The sequence below is a fragment of the Rhopilema esculentum genome, chromosome 6 (assembly GCF_057945365.1).
Source record: "Rhopilema esculentum isolate cy_ngs chromosome 6, ASM5794536v1, whole genome shotgun sequence".
NCBI classification, from domain to species: domain Eukaryota; kingdom Metazoa; phylum Cnidaria; class Scyphozoa; order Rhizostomeae; family Rhizostomatidae; genus Rhopilema; species Rhopilema esculentum.
In genome coordinates, this window is record NC_142820.1 from 1,605,912 (window position 1) to 1,631,680 (window position 25,769).

The 25,769-nt window shown below is 35.6% G+C and overlaps 2 protein-coding genes across 3 annotated transcripts in view; one reads left to right on the top strand and one right to left on the bottom strand.

Moving 5' to 3' along the window:
- Positions 1–25,769, top strand: part of LOC135686781 (zinc finger MYND domain-containing protein 10) — a 58,680-nt gene that overhangs the window by 24,417 nt on the left and 8,494 nt on the right. The window contains exon 15 of one of the 2 annotated variants that reach the window (XR_016143826.1): positions 16,456–24,253. The exons of the other annotated variant lie outside the window; for it this stretch is intronic. The gene's annotated coding sequence lies outside the window, so the exon portion shown is untranslated. The remainder of the gene's footprint in view (positions 1–16,455; positions 24,254–25,769) is intronic. 2 annotated transcript variants of the gene reach the window in all.
- On the bottom strand, positions 4,591–7,148 carry LOC135686780 (UDP-glucuronosyltransferase 1A6). Its single transcript, XM_065203112.2, has one exon. It carries the CDS (start codon positions 6,921–6,923, stop codon positions 5,205–5,207), a length of 1,719 nt encoding a protein of 572 aa, XP_065059184.2. The 5' UTR covers positions 6,924–7,148; the 3' UTR covers positions 4,591–5,204.

Here is a 25,769-nt window from a genome sequence, read left to right on the forward strand (position 1 = left end):
GAAAATTCAGAAATTCTGAACACAGTTTTATGATATCACCCTTAAGATCCCTAGTCACCCGGCCCTATTTTTCCTAACGGAAATATGCGCAAAGCATATGTGAAGAAGAAACTGGGGTGAACCCGGATTAATTCAGCACCCTCATGCACAATTTGGTATTGGTCTTCTGTTACTTTCCTGTCTCCCTGATATGTTTACATGAGCGAATATACCCCGCGTACCTCCTCTAACTTTCTCGCTATTTTGTGAAAAATTGGTTTCTTACGTCCAAAGCAGTCTATAGCTTGCTGTATTTTTTCCTCTGTAAAAACTATTATTCAATAAAGATCCTCATTCTCCCAAGTCTCTCCTCTGTCCGTTTTTTGTCGACTCATACCGTGTCTGATATTATGAAACATAAGGCCTATAGAACCAATAAATCCCAGTAAATACCAATTCAATTAACGGTCTGATTTGATTTATGCAATGATTTATCAAAATGAATATAGAAGCTCCAATTTAACAATTTTACAACTTTCGTCCAAACGAAAAACGGTGATAGCTCAGTCGGGACTTGCCGGTGGCGCAAGAGCCTCTAAAGGCGAAAACGCCACGACCTTTGGTATTTTCTTTTGTTTCCTGCTCGAAGTTAAAAGCCAGTTAGAAAAAAGTGTATATGAAAGGCATGCGCATTTCTTACGAATGTTTTTGCGAAATCGTAGCTCATATCGCGCAGCTACACTTGCTGTGACGAAACGGAGAGAGACAGTAAACAACCTTTCATGTTTAACTGTTGTTTGTATCAAAGTTTGGCTGTTTACTCAAAGACCAAGCATGAAAGATCGAGCAGACGTGCTGTTATTTCGCTTTGTAAAGGCCTAGTTGCCCTGGTACTGTTTTTTGGATCCTTGCCTGCCGCGGCTTCTAGGGTGTCTTTGTTTACGGTTCTTTAAACGAATAGTATTTGCTGGGAGAAATAAAATTGAAACATCGTTTGACTGTTTGAACAGAGCTTTTGTATTCACTTAAATTTATAGGCCTGGTCAATGGAAGTGAGTTTTTGAAGATCCTTCTTCAAGTCATGAGAATTTCTAATTTTCGACCAAGGGGTACTTCGATTATTTTACGAGTTTTGACAAAGGTTATTTTGGGGGAGGAGTAGATAGGTATAGGATAGCTGCCTTGTGTTTTCTTGGGTTCATAGAAATTTTGCTTTGAAAACATTTGAGGATTAGCAGAGATTAGCCTGGAATGCGCAGTGGGAGTAGTCACCCTTGGAATGCATTAAACCAAACAAAGGCATATCAGGTATAAAGGTATATCAAATTGGCATCATACAATACCTTCCATTACCTGGCTTTATGCTTAGCGGGGATCTAGTTTACTAAATTAATTTTATTAAATTAATTAATTTATAAATTAATAACATGTCCCCAAACAAGTCCCCAAATTTTCAGGACAATGGATATATTATCCCTGAAAATCTATTCCAGAATTTGTCCCTAAATGGTTTAAAGGGCATATGCCGTATTAGTAGTTGGCTAATAAAACAAAATCGTTTAGAGTGGAATTAAAGTGTTTCGTGACTTCAATTCTTATTAATTTTTAGTGCCGTAAAAATTCACCCTCGATTCCATGCTTTGTACTAACCCAAAGAGATAATTGTATTGCATTAGCCAATCATGTTCACGACACATGCCCTTTAATTTATCTCAATATTTACCCATAAATCGTTAATCGGAGATAACAATTACATTTGTTGCTAAATTGTCTGTAAAATATGAATATCACTTCAGTACCTATCCAAATTTGTCAGAATAGTCACTAAATTTTCTGGAATTGAAATATTTTCCAAACTTGAAATGAAAGCAGTTGGTTAATTGGAATTTAAAAAGACTACGATTAGACCAATTTTGTGCATGCATTGGAGGACAAAATAAAATTGCCCAGGATACCAATTTTTTATAAACATTGGATATTAGTATATCAACCAAGGCGGGTTTCCTGTAGCAGATCGTATCTTATCTATCAAAATTGAAGTGCAAAAATCGAAGCATTTTTGGTCAGGTCGTCATTATCGACGGTCGATCGCCGAATCTGTTCAGCTTCGCGTGGGTGCACATCAGATAGCAGTGGCGGGGTAGCTATGTTTACCCTGGGGTTGGCCATGTTTACCCTGGGGTTGGCCATGTTTATCCTGGGGGTGGCCATGTTTACCATGGGGGTGGCCATGTTTACCCTGGGGTGGCCATGTTTACCCTGGGGTTGGCCATGTTTATCCTGGGGGTGGCCATGTTTACCTTGGGGGTGGCCATGTTTACCCTGGGGGTGGCCATGATTACCCTGGGGGTGGCCATGTTTACCTTGGGGGTGGCCATGTTTACCCTGGGGGTGACAAAGTCGATTTCTGTGCCCTATCTATCTTCATGGATTAAACAAAAGCACGTATTTCTAGAAGAAAAGTAAATTTTGCAACTTGAATTCAAAACTTCATGAATAAGTTTTGATTAAAAATTCGAGTATAAATGGAAAAAATGATGTAATCCTAACATTTGACCTTCTTGATCGTGGTTCGGTCAAATATCCAGCTATTTTGAATTGGGTTATTTTTAAGGGTCAGTTTATTTTCGAGAAAATTCGCTAGGCGAAACATAAAGTACTAATCAAGACGTTCTATTCATTTACACTGATGTTTCATACAGGCTGGCGGTCCCTTGAACCCGTTTATTTCATTTTATCAAGAAACTAGCCTCAAAGTTAAATAACATAGAGCAAATTTGTCCTTAGTTTTTTAACGAAAAGTAACCTTTGTCCATTACGCCACTGCTTATGGGCGATTATATCAGCCTAGTGTCTTCATATTTGTGATGTATGACATACAAACATGGCTCAGAATTTATGAGTAGTTCTTTAGCAATTTAGTAGTTTCTCTAGTAGTTATAAAATAGTAGTTCTTTCAACAACTCGAAAGTTTCGAGCATTTAATTTGCACCATTGAATCGGACAGAGACGGGGTGGCACAAATTGAATCTGGGGAGGGGCTAAGAATAAAGTTTGGGAGGGGAGCAAGAAAATTTTTGAAATTAAGCATTCTAGAATGGCTAAAAATGCATCTCCCAAACTTAACAAATTACTATACTGCTCAGAATAGACAATTCGACGATGCTCAGAATAACATTGATTATTGATTCATGCGTCGGATAAAAAAGAAATAGTGACCTTTGGTTCAGAGTGCACATAGATGTAGATAAGAAGAAGCTGTTGTATTGATTGGCAGGGTTCATTTTATGTACTTAGGCGTCGGCGTACACTCAGGTTTTTTGGCGTTCAAATCCGAGTGCAAGCTGATAGACAACATTTTTGGCAATCTTCATTAGTTGGCTTGCTTAACATGAATTCAAGTACATAGTTAAAACGATAACATATGACACAAATGTTGATTGGATCATGGCAGCGCAACGTGCTTCGATTGTAGAATCACACGTTTTATTAGATTGTTCACAGCAAGTTACAGCGAAGTGTTCTACCCGTGTACCATCAATTTTGATGTTTCTAGCCAAATATTACAAGCAATCAATTTTTTCGCCCCCTTATCTTCCATTTGCGCCCATATTCAGAGGACATGGCCCCCTAGCCCCCTGCCACAAAGCCACTGTCAGAGCAGGGTTCTCTGCAAGTCGAGCAGGGTTGCCCTAGTGCAGTGAAAATCATATGAGAATAAACCCTTTCGCCCGCCAAGTACGTCAAAATAACTAGAACCATTATTGTCATTTAAAATTTAGTTTTCTTGCTTTTGAAAATTGTACTCGAAATATTTCAAAATAATTGTACTCGATTGTAATGAAAATCAGCGTAGCAATAATATTGAGTTCACAGCATTGTTAACCTTTACAGCAAGGGAATGTGGGTGACATCTTTGAGGATATTATATTGTTATTTTGTGTTTTCTTTGGAAAATTAGGTCTTAAAGGCAATGCCGTTCGCAAGGAACAAATTATTCATTCTTCACAGTTTGTCGTGAATTGAAAACTTTTCATTTGTGACCTACACACAGGAAGCGTGGTCGTGTAAAGAAAATGTTGAAATCGTAGTTTGAATCTGAAACCGTAGCTTCGTTTCTTCAAATCTCTATATCTCATTTTTTTGGATAATGTATATTAAATCCGCCTCAATTGCGCCTTTGAAGACCTTCTTTGCGTTTGCGATTCCTTTTTGCCCCTCGGTTAACCGCGTTTGTACGTTCAGATTTATCGAAGTTATTTCGATGTGCCGAATTTGTTTCGATTTATCGAATTCATTTCAATGTAGTCTTTTCTTGTTGATTCATTGAATCGCTAATGCCATAGTTACATTGATGGAATCGATTTTTGAATAGTTGAGCGTTTCAAACTTTGTTCGTTTTAAAGAAGGGAACATAATGGAATATTTCCCTTCCTTATAAAATCTTTGTAAGGTTCAATATAAATCGGGGTACATATTTTCAGAAATCTGATGTACGCAAGTGTGAGGGTTCTTTCAAAGTGGTCTGATTGGTTCCTTTTGAGTATCCATCCCAAAATATAATGTCCCAGTGAAGATCAGTAGACTATGACAAAAAAGGACAACCACCTGTCTTTTGACTTGTTGTGTATGTAGTTTTAAGTAATTTTACAAATAACCGAAATAAAATTTCTAAGAATGCCAGATTCTTGATCATCTAAACCAACATTTTAAACAAATTGAATGGGTGTTTCTTAAAATATTCTAATAACGATGGTTCATGTATTCGTCACTTTTTTATACATTACCTATTGTGGTCGGAAATCAGTATTTGATAAAATCGATATTTGAAATCCTCCATGCAATATGTTTTTTGTTTATTTGCAAAACAGAACAAAAGAGGGGTACAGAACAGTAGGTTTGGGCATAATTTCGTTTTATGTTTAGCTTAAAGAAAGCGCTACAGAGAGGGGGATTATATTTCAAGAAAAAAACATATTGTTTAAGAAGAATAAGACTCAGTTGCCTGATTGTTGTAAAGTGAATGCCGGCGTTTTATTTGGCCATACGTCCATTAAACGCGGGTCAGGGGTCACTATTTTCAATACCAAACTAGCTTCGATTTGTCCGAAATTATTTTAGTACCAGGCAAATGTTATATACATTACCAATTATAAACAATATTTCTATGAATGCAGACTTTCCTAAGATAGATAAAGTTCAAGTTCATATGAACAAGTGGCTTGTTACATCAATGGCTTTTTGTACCTTGCATGCTGTATCTTGAAAAGGAGCCAAGCAGAAAGTACAATGACCATGCCCCAAAACAAGATAATGTCCAATAGCAGAAATTGGTAATACGGAATGTCTGGTGGCTTTAAGAAACCCATATCCCCATTTTCAGCCAGAACATACTCGATCCAATAGGCGGCTTTTTCAGCTGGGCTTACCTTCGAACGCCGGAGTCTAAGAGCAATTTTCTTAACATTCTCAATGTAAACACGATTGTGTGTTAAATCGTACACGGCGTCTTGCAAAGTTTCTGTGTTGAGATCCTTTAACCTCATCGCTTTTCCAATATTTCTACTAACAACTCTACCAGCACTGTCAAACTGCTCTCCAAAAAGGGGCACACATAACACTTGTGTATTGTGGTAAAGTGCTTCGTACAAGCTGTTCAAACCACAGTGAGTAACGAACAACTTTGTCTTTTTATGTTGCAGTAAATGCTGCTGAGGTATCCAGTCGTAGATGTAAACATTATCACCAACTTTGAGAAAGGACGGGGATTTACACGGCGTCAAAGTACAGGTTATCGAACAGTTCATGTTTCTGTTGCTTCGCTGCGAGTCGTTATTACATGATCTGCATTCTTGTAGTCCGTTTTCACAAAACGCTTTGTTCTTCTGAATACGATGTTTCTTTGAACCGTACTCATGTATCATATTTTCAACCTTTGTCGTGTTATACTTCCATACAATGCTGTATTTAAGAGCCATCAAGCTTTCCAATATACGCAAAGTGTCCCTAGAATGGAGATTGTTCGTTATCCCAAAAGAAACAATGATTATTCCGTTCTGAGCTTCCTTTACTATATTTCTGAATGGATCCGGCAATGGACTTGAATTTTCTTTTGGAGACAATGGCCCGATCATTTTAACGTGCGGTAGATCGGGGCGAGGATACTCCAGGGAATAATCCATCGGAATGAGCACGAGTGGTACCTCACTCCATAGCTGTAGAAGCGTCTTTGACGAGTATCGCTTGGTCAACGGGCGCAGTATTGGTAAGGTTATAAGATCTCTCAAGATTTTGCTGATTATGTTCGACATGAAATTGAAACTGCGTTGTAGAAAGTTCATTCGTTGTGGCAGTCCAATTCCTTCGAACAAGGCAGTTGCTACAAATGTTGGTACCAATGCTGGGTTCTCTATATTACCAAACGTGTCTGCCATACAGCCAGGCAGGTGCCCGAATGGGGAAACAAAAACCAAAGGCAGTTTGTGGTAATCGGCGAAAATTGGGGCAACCAGGAAAGCAGTATCGGAAATGATTATATCCGCTTCTTGAGCTATCTTCATAACGGCATTCTCCTCCATCAAAGCACGGCCAATTTTTTCTAAAAGCGTAACATACTCCACCAGCCAGTTTACGCCAAATCCAGCCGCTGTCTCCAGTCTTTTCTCTGCAATTCTGACAAAGGTGTTGTTTCCAATTTTTGGCACCTTGTAGTCAACAGTTTTCAGGTGAGAGTTATTGCGATAAGTTTCCGTTGAAGGTATGACCATAACGACATCGTGATTTCTCTTTTTTAATTCTTCTCCAATTGTCTCCAATAGTTTATAGTGGCTTGGCCAAGGAAAGGGCACAAGCAAGATTTTGTCACCTAGTAAAGGCACCACAATGCTTGTGAGAATTAGAATCCGACATACGTCAGTTGACACTCGTTTGGATTTATAAACCATTTTGATATCTTCCAAACGATGCAATCCTTCTTACGTCAATAAATCCAATTTCCTTGAATAGAGTTTTTTAATACTGTTCTCTTTCACTTGTATTTGTCTTTCCAAATGAAAATATTAGCATTTACACACTTAATCTTTACTCTTCTCTAAAAATCCTCGTTGGTGTGCGTTCCTCCGCTGCGGTGTTAAGTGGAATTTTCAAGGCAGGGTTGTTAATCTTTCTTTTATAGCAGACTTTGTTAGGGAGTTGTGGCTTCCTTGACGTATAAACCATTTTATGCCAGCAAAAACGGGGGTATAACATTTACGGTTACAGTCTATCGTATGACGATGTTAAGGTAATTATGCAGCTTGATATTCAGTTCAATGGAAATCAGGAAATTGCATAATGATTGGCTATGCTGTATCAGTGCTGCTTAGAAATGGTTGCATGTGAGATGCGGAGGAGGAAAGGAAACGCTTTCTTTTGTCTATTGTTTGCCGGAGACGTTTTTGTCAATGCAAGCCACTGGAACACACTCTTTTTTGTTATAAGAATGAAGTGAAGTCATCAAAATATTATTTTTAGAGTCTTCGAATTCTGGCCCAATAACCTGATAGAACAGGGCAAAATACCTCTAAATGTGCAAAATCAGTTGAAACTGCTCGAAAAGGACCAAAATATGGCCAGTAATGTAGACATAGATTTTGGTAATGGATAACCGTTTTTGCCTGGCTCATAAAGTTAAGAATAAGGGCAAATTTACAGTGGTTTGATTGGGGAAATAACCCACGCTTGTATAGCAAAATCTCAGTTAATTTGCAACAGATACAACTGATTAAAGGTATTTTGTGGTGTTTTTTCAGGATATGGGGCTCAGAACTCTAAAATTCTAAAAACAGACTTTTGATAACGTCAATTTGCAAGTATGCCATTTAATTTTTATGAATATTGCAAAAATATTGTAAGAATATTGCAAGAATTTTGTAAGAATATTGTAAGAATATTGCAAGAATATTGCAAGAATATTGTAAGAATATAGCTCAGCCTCAACTCGCATATCTGTGTCCCATTTTTCACCACTTGCCTGTGTTGCGATGTTCAAAACAGGGAATCGCAGAACTGACATATCTTGGTTTTTAATCAAGAGTGGGCGATGTTCCCCTGAAGCCATATAAGATTTGAAAAAATAGGAATACAAAGAGAATATGTTCAGGCTTAAAACGAAATTTTTTTAAGACTTCAGAAGCTGGAAATAATTAAATTACTCTCATAAAGAAAGAGCGAATTCCAAACTCATTCATTAAATGAAAGTAAATAGCAATTCCAGTGACATCGCATCATGAAGATAGAAGGAGAAACTTTGCGAACCAATGTCAAAGAGGTTTTACCTCTCCATTCCCAACCTATTGGGGTTCTTTTCCCAATCTGAAAATGGGGTTGCAGCTGATTTTCCTATAAACTGGGGGAAAGTTGAAAAGTGTACTGATGTGAAATTTATTTGTTTACGTTTTATTTTCAGCAATGTAGAGGTGTAGTAACAATTATAATTTTCATGCTAGACCAATCAATTCATTCATTCCAGTTCCATTACCTTTGCGTGCTTCTTTGATCACTCCGCAACAATCGAAGCACGTCTCTTTTTCTTACCATACGACTGTGACGTATTGACGACTCTCCGCCCCCCGAGTCGGAAAGGTTAAGCCCCAATCTCCAGTAAGAAAAAGTCTCGCGAAATTTTGCTGCGAAATACTTCACGCGACAAATGCCTTTGAATGCTTTTGTTGACCTTACGACATTGGAATTTGGAAGCGTGACAAAGAAATAAGGAATATGATTGGTTGTTGAAGGATTTCGCAAGCGAAAAGCGACTTTTTCGCAGACTCTTTCTAAATTTTTTTCGCAGAGAAATTCTTCGCGAGAAATCCCAGGAAAAGATCACTGCGCATGCCTAAGACGTATTTCGCGCGAACTTTTTCGCATTTCGCTGATTCCTTTCTCACTGGAGATGGGGCTTTAGAGGGCATATTAAGGTGGATTTCTACTTCACAGTATGGGCGGGAAACGGTATACGGTACAAGCATGCGCAGAAGATATTTTGACATTCAAGAATGGCACGCTTACCGTACCGCTTTCCATTTTTGAAAGTTGAAATCAAGGCAACCTTTTTCCACGGAATTCGTACCGTTTGACAACTCAACCAATCATGCTCGAGGCATTGCGTCATAACTTCAGCAAAAAGCTGTGCTTCAAACTCAGTTACAGTCATTCTGAAATACTTGAATTAGAATTACCCATCATCGGTGGAAGCAGGAAGAGTTGTAGAGGGTTTACTGAGGTTACCCCCCCCCTCCCCTTGTAAATTCAAATTAGGAACCCTTTTCTACTTTTTGCTGTTCTTCTAGAGAAGGCCCCTCTTTTATTTTTCATTGCAACACTTGAAATTACATAGTTCCCTAGGAGGAACTTTCTTTTTTGCTTTTTTCTTGAAACTTGTTTCACTCATATGCTTTTTTCACATTTCTCTCTCTTTCAACTTTTCAAACGAAAAGCATTATAAAGTTGTTTAACATAAACATGTCTTCTTTCCCCTTTTTCGGGTGTGTTTCATTGCACGAAATGGAAATGGAAAGGAAGCCTAGTGGAAATTGATGGGCGGAAACTTTCCGAACTGTTTACCGTTTCTACAACAAAAGCGTTTGGAGGAAAATTCCATTGTTTCGAGAGTGTTCATTTATGCTTCTTGAATTTCTATTGCCATGAAAACTCATCCCCGATTTCATGTTTTGTACTAAACAAAAAACATAGTTGTATTGCATTACCAGGTTTACAATCAATTGATATGTATGCCCATGCGCCATTAAAAGCGTTAGGGTCAAAAGTCAATCGTTTCAATACAAAAGCAAATGCGATTACTCCGAATTTATTTTAGTGCCTGGCATTTTCTATACATTAAAGGACATATGACGCATTAGCAGTTGGCTAGTGAAACAAAAGCGTTTGGGGTGGAATTCCATTGTTTCGTGACGTAAAAATTCACCCCCGATTACATGCTTTGTACTAAACAAAAGAGATAATTGTATCGCATTAGCCAATCATTTCCACGACACATACCCTTTAACATGCTCGTCAACTTGCCCGTCATTCATAGAAATATTCCTTACAAATATTAAAGGCTCTTTCTTGCGTGACCGGCATGCTTAGCGGCAGTTGTCTTGGGACATTGACTGTGACTGTGTTTTGCCGGTTGCACAAGAGCCTTTAACTAAGTGGATTGTGATCGTCCAGGCATTAATTTAACGTGCCTACAGGCACGGACGTGCCTCGTCGGCCAAAGAACGTGCTTGTTGGTTTTTAATGGCGTGCCTCGACTTTTCATGCAGCTCGAACACTAAATGTTTCGTGTTTATGATCGCTGATATATTCCATCATGTTGCAGAAACGGCCAAAAAACAACGGAAACATAGGAAGACAAAGCTCAAATACACTCTTTTCTTTTTTAAAATGAAAAATTTATAAGAACACGAGCCTCAAAATTAGTCAAAACTTAAGAACAAATTAAGAACAAGCTGAGGCTGAGCTTCTGCAAAATGCAATTTAGAACAACGTTTTATTTAAAAAACGATAATTTTTTGCCATGTGTGGGTACTTTTCGCCCAATACTCAAACTTGTCGGCAAATGAAGGTTGTCTCACTTCCTTTTTTGGCAAATGAGGCCTGAACACCTCCATAGAGCGAAAAAGCTAGCAATCGCACTGCTTACACCCTATTAATTTAAGAACAAATTAAGAACAATCCAGCCTCAGATTTTCAGAAAAAATAAGAACAGTCATCCTGAACATAAATTTACTGGCTCTTACAAAAAAAGAGTTACAAACTGTCCTTCAAAAACAAGGTAACAGTTGTAGAACGTGCATAGTTATACTGCGATACACAACAGCAGCCTGGGCACAAATACAAAGTCTAAAAATAGCTTTTTGGATGCTTTTAAGTTGGAGTTGCATCTTATTCTATTCAGCACGTCAAATTACGCCAGGAAACAATGATGGTTTAGTATTTTTTACTCAGTTTTGCAAGGTCTTTCTGACAAAATCATCAGATTTGAAAAATTCGAAAGTTAAAATTTTGCTGACCGTACATTTTTCACGCTTTCTTAAACATCACTCCCGGTCATTTGCCGGAATGTTTCCAAGGCTTGAAATGATTGGTGGCCTTTACTTTCATGACTTAAGCTTGAAAAGTTTCGGTTAGGCAGTTTGATAGATGGTTATGCGAAATTCCCTGTCTATTATGTAGGGTTATAAACGAAATTACGGACTTGTCGTCACATTTAGCTTAGCCGTGCTCGTCCCTTAACCCTTAAATTAATCCCTGGTGATCGTTACTTCAGTGGCTTTTTGTACCTTGTATGCTGTATCTTGAAAAGGATCCAAGTAGAGAAATGTTTACGAGAAATGTTGTAGGTGTGTAAATCTATATGCTGTGAAAACTGGATAATATTGAGGGAGAACCGTAGTATGTTTTTAAAGCCTCAAAATGCTTAGAATTGGTTGGACTTGCTACAATTCTCTCAATCTATTTAGTGAGAGACAAATTTAACTAAATAAAGAGAGGGACTTTGTCTACTCCTGTATAAATTCTATAGGTTTCCTAGAAAATATCATTCCCATTTTGTGCTTAGATTAATAAAAGGATCTGTAGTCTAATGTTACTAAGATACTTTCCATATAGAGAATATTTTTTCGGTGAAGCGGGAATCTTGGCTAGCCGGAAATATAATCATCGACCTTTCGTATGTAAAGTTCTCCCGCCTTGCCGGAATAACATTAAATCCATTTTGAATGAGAAGTATAGATTGCGCATCTGCAAAGGAAATATATTTTTAGTGAAACGAGAATTGCGCATCGTTGTGTGATTCTTTGATGCTGTTCACTCACTAACAAATCCATCCATCGATTACGTGTCATTTCCAACCAGTGTTATGTCTTATTTTACGTGCAGAGAACACGGAGCCAGAGAAGAGACGATATGGCTATTGCGCGTTTTGATTCTAACTGAACTAACTACATAACAGGGCGTATACACATAAAACGAGAGGACGCTAAGAAAGTGTTGTTGATTACGTTACTATGGATACGGAGACAATGTAAGGTGTTAATGACATTGATACAATGGCAGACATGATTACATTCGACAATGGTCACTCCATATTTCCCCGCTAAGTCTGTTCATCTGGGACAATATTCCCTCGCCTAGGTGGTATCCCAGCCATGCTTAAGCTACCCTGGGGTACTCTCATCTTCATTCTCCTCCCGTTTTTTGGGATCTGATATCCAGGTTATGCTTAAGCGAGGTCTCGGCTGGTTAGAAAAGTGTATTACCATGTAGCCATTGTGCTATTCTACGTAGCAGCTATATGAGGTGAAATCCCACCTTAACTTGATTCCCGTTTTACCAGAAAAATGCCGGGGAAACTTTTTTCATATGAATTGGCTCTAAAAGGACCACAAAGCTTTTCTGTCCATGATCGCTTCAGATTGCTTACGGCATTCAGTAAAGAAGTTTCAGTTGAAAAAGCCAATTCGATTTATAGGAAGCTACTCATCTTTAATCATTAATGCTGTTTTGGAATAGTGGATTATAATCTGCGTCAGGCTCACAAAAGTGAACGAATTAAACTAATTTTTTGAAATATGAGTTTCATAGTAATTACTAATATGAGTAATAAATTTTGTTTGATGGGTCATGGGAAATAATTGGCCTAATCCGAGGCTGGTCAGCTTAATTGTTTCTTGACACTGAACCGTCAACCAAAAAAGGGAGGTTTAGGGCAAAGTCGCCATCCTTAGGCCAGTCATCCTTTTGGCTGTGAAGGTGCTGCCCAGTGGCAGAGACATTTGTGATAGTGATAGTGATAGTGATAGTGATAGTGATAGTGATAGTGATAGTGATAGTGATAGTGATAGTGATAGTGATAGTGATAGTGATAGTGATAGTGATAGTGATAGTGATAGTGATAGTGATAGTGATAGTGATAGTGATAGTGATATGATATGATATGATATGATATATGATTTATGATTTATGATTTATGATATATGATATATGATTTATGATATATAATATATGATATATTATATGTGATGTATGATATATGATTGTTATATGATTGCTATATGATTGCTATATGATTGATATATGATATATAATATATGATGTATGATTGATGTATGATCTATCTACAGTTGCTTTTGCAGATCTCTCAACGCTCCTGTCATCTTAGGAGTGGACTGCTTTTGAAAATGAGATAAGGCTTGACATTTAAAATATCAATCAAGCGCTTTTGATGTACAATTAGCATGGTGAATGGTTTCAGATACAAATTTGACGAGAGAAGTCAGAAAATAATATAAACACAATGACAAGTAGAAGTATTTCGCATCATATCTTTAGAAATTGTTCGATTCTCTAAACCATTTATTCCGAGTTTTTGAATAGTACACTAAAAGGGTACATTGAAAAATATATCGAATTCTTTATTCCAATTAAAGAGTCCATAGATTTTTCATTGAGTCTACAGATATATATGCTCTAATTCGCTTGACAATTTATGCTGTTAGGTCCAAACCAACACCAAACTTTATAGTACCAATAGCAACGTGATAAACAGCTTCAACATGTATGTTTTCAATTTGGAAAATTTCACATATTTTACGTTGAAACATTTTCATGACTTAAAGGCAATCTGTCTCGTTGTTGATTGGTTAACGAGAACAATAGCTGGAACAATAGCCTAAACACAATTCCAGCGCTCCGCCATATTTTTTACAATGCGATAAATTAAAGGGGGCTTGGAAACAATAAAAAATCTCTTTGTTCTTATAATCAATCAACGTCGTGACAGATTGCCTTTAACATTTGTTTTGATTGTTTGGCCTCCTATAGAAATATAAAATTGCGGAAATTGTTTTGCATGAGTTTTTAAAACTATGTTTATTTCGACCATTTTTCTTCTGTAAAAATTGATGCAAGGATTTAATAAAAGATTTGTCCTATTTGCTTTAGAAAGAAGTCACGTAAGAGTTGAATCTGTCATTTTTTGGCCTCAGAAATAATTTTAATGCGCGCATTGTATGATTGGGAATTAAATAATGTCGTCAATGGACTGCCTAAGGGAAAGGAGCTTATCAGTAGTTTGTCGTTTATTTCATAAGAAATAAGTGGGGGATTTTTCTCAACAGATAGAAGTTAGTTCTGGATTTTTGTTAAAATTATAATGATAAATAATGAGAGAAATGTTTATATATTGCAAAGCCTTCTCGTTGCCAAAGGCACTGTTATCAATAGGGACCTGTCACATTGCAGTGAAGAAAAATTTATATATACTCAAAGAATTATGATTTTGTCTAATCATGTTGGAAATATTTTATCTCATCAATTATCAGATTTTTCTAAAAAAATTTGCACAAATTCTTTAATACTCTTATAGGACTAGAAAAACCCCGATTACAAACTCTTGCTAATAACAACGACGAGAAAGATGTTTGAAAATAGCCTTCAAATGTCAAGATATAACCTTGAATTTGTCTACAAAGGCTTTCACGACTCGGTCCTTAAATCTTGGAACGATATTCCCATTTATATCAAAAAGTTCCCTGCGCTTAATGGGTTCCTAAAGCAAGCAAAAGGCTATCTAACGAGCTGAAGTCAAATTTGAATTCAATTCCCTGTAAGATCATCTGTTATCAAGATGCCTTTTTGATCGTAATTTTTAGCTTTGGATTTAAATGATGTATTGATGAAAAATGAAAAAGTGAAATGAAATGTAATATTATATAAATTAAAAAGGGGAAGAGGTCTTAAATATCCCTGGAAACATAAGATATTGCTTATCTTCATTATCCATTCAGTGTGACTCAACAGTTTCGTGACAAAACATTCCTATGATTTTTCTTAAGTTTCCCCTTGAAAAATATTTTTATCTATGATTGTTTCCTTGGAGAAACCTCTTTGGGCTTTTGCTCCTGATAAACTTTGACAGTGTTGACTAAGTTATTGTTTTTAAGTTTTTGATAAAACCTATTATATAAGCAAAATCCCCACGGTCTACCATCATCTAATTGATATGTCAATCAGTTCTTTTTCTTGCTGAGAACAGTAAGGATATTATCGAAACTGACCCTAAATTTCAGTGAAAATTCTTTGGTCATTAAAATTGTATCCGGATGAATATAATTAATGAGATTTTAACCCGGAATTCTCACAAGCGTTTATTAGTATGACGTTATCATCGTGGGCAACAATACTGTGTGTTTGAGGACTAATTCTCTCTTTTGCGCACTCAAGGTTTTTAACTCTGACTGGCTCAATTTATGAGAGGTTATCCGTGGCTTTTTAGTCAACTAGAGGGCAATTACAAATAAAAATCAAACTGATACATTAATTCGATGTTGTTGTCTTTGATATATTTGCCGAGGAACTTTTATCCTAAATCTTTGCCAATGCTTTGGCTAACTTCATTCATAATTCATTCGATGTTCCTTATTTCTCTATAATCGGCAGCGATAGCCGGAAAGGATTTTTCAAAATTCCACATTGTACCGCTTGTATTGCGTAGGTTTCTCTAAAACCAGTGTTCTCGGATCTCGAAGAGTGCCAGATTATTTTAAACCTTGAGGCAATCGTAATAACATTATTCGCTATCGAGTTTGTTTGTCGTCCTCTCCATTTTGTTCTTCCCAAGATTTTTAAGCAAAGAAAACTTTTTGAAGACCTTTGTAGACCCAATGTGACGTCTTCTCGTTACACTCAGTATTGTGTTTTGTTTTTTACACTGTCCCATGTTCCATGTTGAAAGACATCGATACAATTTTCTACATTCGTATGCAAGCCTCTATGCCTGTAGTTAACGCCATATCTGACTAGTCTCTTCCCTAGTGTGCAGCGACTTCCATATATCAGTGCCTTTATTAAAGGAACCCAACGTCCCGCGCTGCCAGGTTGACACTGCTTACTTGTACCGAGTTTCTACCGACAACAATTTTTGTGAATACCGTATGCCATAACCTTAAAATTAACAGACGCCCGGCTTGTATGGGGGAGGGGAGATGTGTTGAACAGGGTTCTTAAGAAGATAAAAATTATGGCTTTCCGTTTTGTTGAAGTATACACATAGAAAGTTATAAGGATATGCACATACGTTGGTGTGTTCAAAATACATACGATTTTACGTTAATATTTCGATTTCCACGCTTAATCCTAACTTGATGAGTAATACGAATGGTTTTGTATACTAACTAAGAATAAAAATAGGATAACGTCCTCTGAAGTTCGCGAATATTCAACAGCGGAGACCAAATGATCGCAAAAGGGGCAATCCAGAATCTACCTTTTTCTTTTTTTTTTTATTAAATAACATTATGAGCCACTTAACCTTTTGCTATTTAAACTATATGCGTGTAATACCTTTTGATTTTAATAATTTTTCTTGAGCGTTAGTTTTATCAGAAGTGGTATTATTTTTATCAGAATTGAAAATGTTTGCTCCCATAGAAATTGAGTCAAACAACTGGGGTGATTGATCCACATAGTAAAAAGGCCAGTGACTCCTGTCTCTGGAAATGGATCTTCCAAATAAATTGTATTTAAATTTTTGTGTGACGAGAAACATTTCTGTATATTATAAACGACAATTTTGTAAAGTTTCGTGAGTGTAAAGAAGATTTTCGTTTTGAAGACCACCTCTTCTTCAGCGTTCAAATAATGTTAAAGTTTATCTTTTACCTCAAAGTTGGAATACAAACCATTGTCAAAAAACATTCAACATTTATACATGACAAGATTCTATTTTTTGAAAAATCCTTCTAAAAGGTTCCAGGAAGAAATCTTCAATGCTATTCAGAATATTAATTTGTCATTTGTCATTTGCAACTGAAGTGTCATTAATCTTTAAGCATATATCACAAAAGCAGAATAGCCAATAACCAGAGTGTGCATTATTTCATTTAAGATATCTATGAAGGTTACTTAATTTGAGCATTTTATCTGGTATTCAAGCCCAACTTTAAAAATATCTTTGCCACAGAAGAACATGCTTGCAAAAATATTTGTTTAAGCTAACTAACTAAATTACTAAATTATATAAACTGAACTTCAAAAAGCATCAACTTCAATAATATGAAGTGATTGACTGAATTATTTAATTCAGTTCAGTTCATGTTTGTATATACTTTAACAACAGGAATGCTAACCTAAGTTTGTTCACATACCTCCTTGTTAATGAAGAAAAGTTACCTTGTTCTAGTTCTTGCAATTTTTGACAATTCTCTTTAGGAGTGTCGCCTTTCTCTTTTCATGTCTGAGTTAAAAAATTGAGCAGTCAAATAAAGTTGTTTGAATTCATGTGATAAAGTAGAACTAACTGCTCAAATTGCTCGTCTAATTTACGTTAACCTTAAAAAAGTGGAAATTTATTCTCGTCCTAGGATTGCATTTTGAAGTATACCAAAAACCTCTAGTCCCATCGATATTTGAATTGATTTTAGCCTTAACTTCAGGTCATCTCAATATGCTATTTTATCGTTAATTTTTGTTATAAAAATTGTTTAGTCTTTGGCTGCAAGACTAGCCAATTCTAATTTTTGTTTCATAGAGCTGTTTCCAAATATTTGTAGGAAATTTCTTTATTTCTTTCTTTCATTGCTGTTAGGTGCCGAAATGTTTTCTAAATACATTTTATTGCAAGTTAGAACAAACAAAGCAACAATTTTTCCCATCCTGTGTTTCCTATACTTCGTCATATTTTACTGTTTTGTGATTGCAATTTACTGATCAACCTGTAATGCAATGACGTCTACAGTTAATCAGAACCTAAATAATTTTGTTATTAGCAACTCTTCTTTAATGGTTTATTCTTTCAGCAAGAATTGCTGGAATGTGCCTTCGGGGCAGGCCGTCCACTTCAGGGTGTCTGCCGTTATTCATTCAAATGAACCAAAGTATAAGATTCTAGTAATCCTTTTAACTGTCGGCACCGGTCGTGTTTCTTTTTGAAACTGGGTCACAATCATGACTTTTTCTCTCGTTATTTCAAGATTTATTCTGCTTTTAATTTGCTCTTTGACAATCCAAGACTAAGAATTCCATGTTTTTAATCTTTCGTTGATTAGTACGCGTTTTTCTACCTTATTAGAGTGTATCTGTTTTAAAACGTTCTAAATTCTCTCAGAATTACAGTGAAATGATTTCTTTACGAGTTTCAGTGAGTAATTTGTCACTCTAAGTCAAAGGAAGGTAGGTACCGACATGGAGTAGGAGAAGACTGAGTTGCCAAGTAATTTTCATCGGTCACGGAAATATGGACCCAGCAAGTTGCAATCAAATGAATTTTAACATTATCAAAGTTATACACAATTAAAACTTCGATGACATGTGAGATTTTTTAACATTAGAAGCTTGTTCAAACCAATACTGTTATCATGAGAACTAAATACAATGTACGAGCACAACAGAAGCAGCAGCCAAAATTTGTCCCGCTTTTCTTGGTTATTGTTTTCATTTGGCTATCCTGTCACTCAATACAAATACATTTCGTAACTTTGAAAACCTTTTGAAAATCTAATTCTGTCATTCTTTATGCTTAAATTGTAACATTTTTATGTTAATAATGGAACATTTAAGGTATAATTGGCACGTTTCTCCGGCATCTTGTCAGCACTTTTAAAATCTATTTCAAACTATTTGACAATCTCATCGAAGATGTTTTCGGTGTAATAAACCACTTTTTCAAAGAGAATTGTCTTTGTCAATTATAAGTGTCAGCTGGTCAAAGTAGCATCTACAGAATCAATATTGTGTTAATTACTATTAGCAGATTAATTTCCTATCAAGCCAGTTTTCTCTCATCGATGTCAATCAAGTCAACATCAATTGTTTAAATGCCAATCAAATCAATGCCCATGGCAGTCAGATTACTGTCAACCAAATCAATGTCTATCTAGTCAAATAGCTTTTAGCAAGAATCAGTTTTAATCGAATTAATGCCATCCGACAACCGACTAAATGTTTTTCAAGTCAATATCAATTTCATTTCATTTCATTATTTTTTTGTTTGTTAATGCAGAGTAAAAAGTTGCAGCCTTTAGATCCTTTAGATGTAGGCCTTACCTCTAATCAATGTGTACAAGAATCAATTGCCAACAAAATCAATTTTAATCAAATTAATATCGACCCGAATCACCGTCAACAAAAACCATGTCAACTAACATGAATAGGATTGATATGTCAAGTGAACGTCGATGAAATCACTGTAATAAAGTCAATGTCGATAAATCACCGCCAATCAAATAAACGCCAACCAATATAAACGCCAATCAAATCAATTTCCAGCAAATCATTGCTAACAAAGTCAATGTCAATCAAAATCAATTTCATTGATATGTCAAGTGAACGTCAATCAAATCACTGTTATAAAGTCAATGTCGATAAATCATTCCCAATCAAATCAAATCAATGCCAACCAATGTAAACGCCAATCAAATCAATTTCCAGCAAATCATTGCTAACAAAGTCAATGTCAATCAAAATCAATTTCATTGATATGTCAAGTGATCATTAATCAAATCACTGTTATAAAGTCAATGTCGATAAATCATTCCCAATCAAATCAAATCAATGCCAACCAATGTAAACGCCAATCAAATCAATTTCCAGCAAATCATTGCTAACAAAGTCAATGTCAATCAAAATCAATTTCAATGATATGTCAACTCAACTGAACGTCAATCAAATCACTGTTATAAAGTCAATGTCGATAAATCACCGCCAATCAAATCAATGCAAACGCCAATCAAATCAATTTCCAGCAAATCATTGCCAACAAAATCAATGTCAATCAAAATCAATTTGATTGATATGTCAAGTGAACGTCAATCAAATCACTGTTATAAAGTCAATGTCGATAAATCACCGCCAATCAAATCAATGCCAACCAATGTAAACGCCAATCAAATCAATTTCCAGCAAATCATTGCTAACAAAATCAATGTCAATCAAAATCAATTTGATTGATATGTCAAGTGAACGTCAATCAAATCACTGTTATAAAGTCAATGTCGATAAATCACCGCCAATCAAATCAATGCCAACCAATGTAAACGCCAATCAAATCAATTTCCAGCAAATCATTGCTAACAAAATCAATGTCAATCAAAATCAATTTCATTGATATGTCGAGTGAACGTCAATCAAATTACTGTTATAAAGTCAATGTCGATAAATCACCGCCAATCAAATCAATGCCAACCAATATAAACGCCAATCAAATCAATTTCCAGCAAATCATTGCCAACAAAATCAATGTCAATCAAAATCAATTTAATTGATATGTCAAGTGAACGTCAATCAAATCACTGTTATCAAGTCAATGTCAACCAATTTAAGATCAGTCAAATCAATGACAATCAAATTAATGTCATCCCTAATCAATATAAGCTAAAATCACTGTCAATAAAATCAGTGTCAATCCAAATTAATTTCATTGATATTCCCCTAAAATCAATGTCAATCAATTTAATGTCAAAGAAATAAATTTCATTCAAATCGGCAACAATAGGATTAATAGTAATGAAGTCTTGCAGCTTTTTGTTTTAAGATGAACTTAAACCACACTTAATGTTGCTAAGAGAAAGAACGACTTCATAAAATAGGAACACCTTTGGTGTTATATATTAATCATTGTTCTATGGTAATCTTGTAATGCAATTACTGCTTTTTATTTTGTTGGCTTCAGACAAGTTTTTATGTTCACATTTTCTTCTTTCCACTGTGCCTTTTTTCATTAATCTTGTTATACAATCCAGCTCACTTTTTTCAATTTAATAATTATCAGGTAATTGCCTCTGAGGCATTATAAGGGTATTTTCATGCTATTTACGTCAATCTTGGTTTGTCGGGTATAATATTTCTAAAGGTATTATTTGTTGTGGATAATAAGATTCTCGAGCAAACATATGTTGAGTGATGTAACTTGAATCCTTGCCAATTTTCTTTAAGGAGTTATTTCTTATGGCCAAGTAAGCTTGTGTGCTTTAGGCAGCAATGCTGTCTTTGCTCACAGTATATTAAACAGGTGCCCTTCATTCTACTTTTGTTGTTGCTTTGCCTTCTATGTAACAAACTAAGACAGGAAATCTAGCAAAGATGTATCCTCTTATTCTTCTTGTGCAAAACATTGCCTTATTTCGATATCCCACACATACGTTATTGCCTCAAAACCCGCCGTAGCTTTAACTCGTTCAAAAGCAGATCAGCTCCAGACAATACAAAAACATTACACTGAGACACGAAATTCTTTACCATCTACCGTGCTAAATGTTTCTGAATAGTTCTGCATTGATGCTGCTGTGTGGCCAATGTTTAGACTGGCATTCGTGGGCTTATAAGTCATTTCCATGATGATTTTAGTCTTCCTTTGTTTCAAATCTAGCGATGTTCTTTTAAAACACCATCGGAAGAAACCGGCATGCTTGCAGATTTGCAAGGACACCCAGAAATGATTCTATTGCGTCACACTCATCAGCCATCCCTTTGTGGCTGTATATCAAAAACCCCTCCCCGCTAGTAGGTCACATATTTCTTGTATGACTAATGGGTAATAAAACGTGTTCAGAATGTGAGCAAAAAATACAAAAAAAGATTTTTAGGAACATCCGATCGTTTTCATGAATAAACAGTATAGCAAATCATTTTTAGCCATGTTGCTTTCAGAACTTTTAGCTGCCAAAGATTCATGGTCAGTTAATATGTCATATGTATGTAAAAGCACCCGTGCTAAATTTCAGTAGCTTACTGCATACGCTCTTTTTATAAGAACGCTTGGCTCCAGTTTCACCCTGGCGTTTATTGTTTTCTTCGGATAATTTCCGAATCACATGTTTCTTATTTTGTTTCTTATTTTTGTAATGGAATTTCCTGTGCATAGTAGTGTCCAGACATGACCTGTGTTTGCTAAAGTAATTAATGCTATTTTGCTTAACGCTTTCTGCTTTTCTGTTGCTATTCTCTCATTTCTCAATTTTTGCTGGTATTTCTTTTCTTGAGTTTTCTTGAATTTTAGCCTGCCTTGTTTCTTATATTGTTCTTATTTTTGGACAAATATCAGCCTGATGTTTCTTACAAGGGCTGTTTCCATAAACAAAGCGTGCAATACATTTATAGTCGTATATATTTTTAAAGGGACGTGTAAGTGTATTGCTGATATGGAACAGTTTTGCTCTCTTCATTTTTCAATGGAAAAAAACATTTGCAGCTTCTTTCCCCCTGTTTGCTGTTTTACGATTAAGATTAAGCAATTGGACGAAGCCAACATGCTTGCAGATTGGCATGAACACCCATGAAAAAGAGCGTGAGATTACTGTTTTTCAATTTGAAGCGTTTTCATTTTGTAAGACAAGAGGAAAGATGCACAGGGTATGAAATTTTAACGTTGGGCCATCGTTGAAATGAAGGTTGATGAATGAAAGAAATTATAAATCATACGAGTTGGTAAACGAGCGAGCTATGTAAAGCACCGAACTTCAAACTTAATCCTTTATAGAAAATCTGTGAATAATGTTTTAAAGGATATGAAATCTATAATTCTAATCACCACTACTCTCATCAGCTGGCCTGGCAAACTTTTGTTTTGTATGGTTCCTTTCATAAGATTTAGAATTCTTTACCTACTGTGTAGTTCAGTTGTAGCTCTCCTATAATTGATTTCTGCAAATGATTTTATTGAGATTAAAGAGAAATTGCGAACACATGAAGATATCGTCTAGAAGTCTAGAAGAAGCCTAATCATTCACAGCCTAAGTCTTGTATACAGTTTATCCTCTCATTTCGTTGACCCTGTCTTAGGATATTTTATCTTAAGCTAGTCGTATAATGGCATATAAGATTAACTCTGTTTTGTTCTGTTAATTTACTTTTCTAGATTAAATTAACAGCTACCTCTCAATTTTGTCTGCTTCAGCATGATTTTTGTATAATAAACCTCTACTTTCTTCAATATGACGGTTTTTAATTTATAAAATCAAAATTCTTCCCCTTCTTTCATTTTCATATCAAGATTCTTAATAACGTAAAAATGCAGTCATATATTTTCAATTATTCATTGCCATGAAATTACAAAATTAAGCTCATATCTTTTTAAAAATCACTAGAAAATCATCCACTATCAGGTTTGGAATTAAAATTCCATTTTCCCCACCCATAGTTCAAATTTATTATTAGCCCATTGTATTAATCTCATCTCCTGTCTCTTTATAAACTTTATTGCCTTTTCAAATTGCTTAAATGAAACGCTATCTGTTGATTAGAATTGTCTCATTACTGTCAGCTTTCAGATCGTATTTTGAGACATTGATATCTGCATGTCTCGGTTTTTAAGATGCTTGCCCAGGTAATCGTCTAAAGATATTTTCTGGGTTTAAAGCTGGGGTAAAAACATTAGTAAGAAGATCAATTTGAAGTTTTTTAATGCTGAACTACTTAAGTTCTATTGTAAGGTTGGAGGACCCAATTTATCTTGTTGAGATCCAAGTGAGCAGACAGCAGCTATAGACTGCGTTCCATAATATATGGTGGTCTTAATCACTTCACTGATTATTTCAAGATCTTTTTTAATCTTACTCCTTCTAATATATTCTTAATTGCCTTGATTTACAACTTCGTTGGTGGTATTTGTGAAACAGGTTTCTCAAAACGTATTCTGTTTTGTCATTTGAGGCATGAGGCAAGCCTGTGTCTGCAGTGATATGAATCTGTCAAAAATTTACACTCTATATTGTAGTAAGAATCATTTCCTTGCACAGTGCTCCTTTTGTTTCATCTCAATTTAAATTTTGTGCCACTATTTAGTTTCTGTTCGAACAACAATAAAATTTATATCTTTCTGGCGATACCAACCAAGCCATTTGCGCCCATAAAATACATTTACATTACATTCATTACATTACATATTTACATTCATAAAGACTGTTTTTCTTGTTTTGTAATGCATAATGCAGAGGCTGTTTTGCGTCAGCTTAAGTATGTTATCCTTTTCGCAATCTGTTTAGTCTTGATTGGCGGGCCTAGCTGAATTATTCCGAAACAGACCGATAAACGTAATATTCTATTCTGTATCTTAGTTCGTCATGGGGACAAATCTTTCTTTTTTTATCCCAAAGTCTTCTTTAAACGTCATAATCACTTTGAAATGGCGCTCTTAAAAGTAACAAATTATTTATACCATCATTTACAAAGCCGATTGAATATCTTCAGCAAGTTTATGACATCTGAACATCCAATTCTCATGTTTTGTCTTTCGGTATGTGTGGTGAACTTGTTTTATTCTACGAAGCATTTATTTTTCTCGATGAGCACAATCTAGACCATAACGTATGAATTTATAAAAAGAGAAATAGAACGTCTTTATTTTACTGGTAGATTGAATCAACCCATGCCGATTTGTGTTGTATATTGAGGCATTTTGTACTGCAAATCTGAATGCCTTTAAAAATACGTGTGGAACGGTGGACCCAATAACAGTTATCAAGTATACTGTTTTAAAATATGATATAGAATAATAAAATAAGCATTGATTAGGTTTTGCTACTGCCCAGTATAGTACTGTTTTTCGCTACTTTTCTTGGACTTTCATCAAGTAGGCACCTGTTTAGAAGAATGTTTTTGTTGAGTAGAATCGGTTTCAAGTTTTGGCCTATCAGCACTCTTCGATTTCTGTCTGTTACTTCCATTGCTTGTTGGCTGCTTCAATCAAACGCTATTGGCTATTGAAAACTTTATATAACCCGGCTGCTGATTATTTGAGAGATATATATGCCTTAGGCAGAAAGGATCCCTTACAGACCAGGACTGTTAATTCTGAGTGGAAGCCAAAATAGAAGACACAGGCCTGATAACTGTTTGCACGAAGAGGAAATTGAAGGAATACCTCAAGGCTCTGATCCAGAGTCCGTCACGTTTAGAATTATCTTTCGTGAGGTGAAGACGGTCCACCTATAGCCTAAACATGCAGCTCTTAGTTAGAAATACCCGTTTAAATTTTGGGCAGTTGAACTGCATATGTGTAAGTACTGCTGATAAATTTGGCATAGTTCTTACAAGTATTATCCTTTAGTACCCTCGATCGAAACCTCGAGTAATATGGAACGAAACTATGGCTAGAAATTGATGAATAATAAAATACGTCAGCAAACAAGCCTAGTATTATTCTATAGTAGTATTTGCAGAGTTGATTCCACAGACAATGTCTGTTCAGTTATTAGTATTCGATATGACATCATTGACATTCTATCGTGATTGACTCGTTTTAATCAGATTTTACCCATTTTCATAAAGCAAGTAGAACAATTGTGAATATATATTAATTCTAGCAACCAAGGGAAATGAAGTTTATTCAAAAGCTTATTTTCTCTTATAGTTTTTGATAAGATTATATCCAAGGCTAATCGTAATAAGTCTTGCTAAGTTTTTATGAGATTTTATGAAGGAGAAATAAATTTTGCCATATAGTTACGTGCTATTAGATGTTAGCGAGGTTCAATAAAATGATGTTGAAAAATGTGAAATGATGTGTATCAGAGGAAAGGGTGTGATCTGAAAAATAACCCTGTTGTGTGAATCAATCTTGGGCTTTAATTGCACGATGCTTGATTTTTTCTTTAAAGTTTTTGGGTGGGGGATAACTGTTTCAGATTTTATGAGGGATTTGTATTTGCTTGAATAGGAATGGTCCCTGGGTGACCTTAGTTTTAAAACCTTTTATTCCAGCTACCTTATCCCAGTAACAAATGCAGTAGCCATGGTCATAAAACTTCTAA

What these genes read in the sequence shown, in the direction of transcription:
- LOC135686780 (XM_065203112.2), bottom strand. Translation starts at nt 6,923, where the DNA reads ATGGTTTATAAATCCAAACGAGTGTCAACTGACGTATGTCGGATTCTA.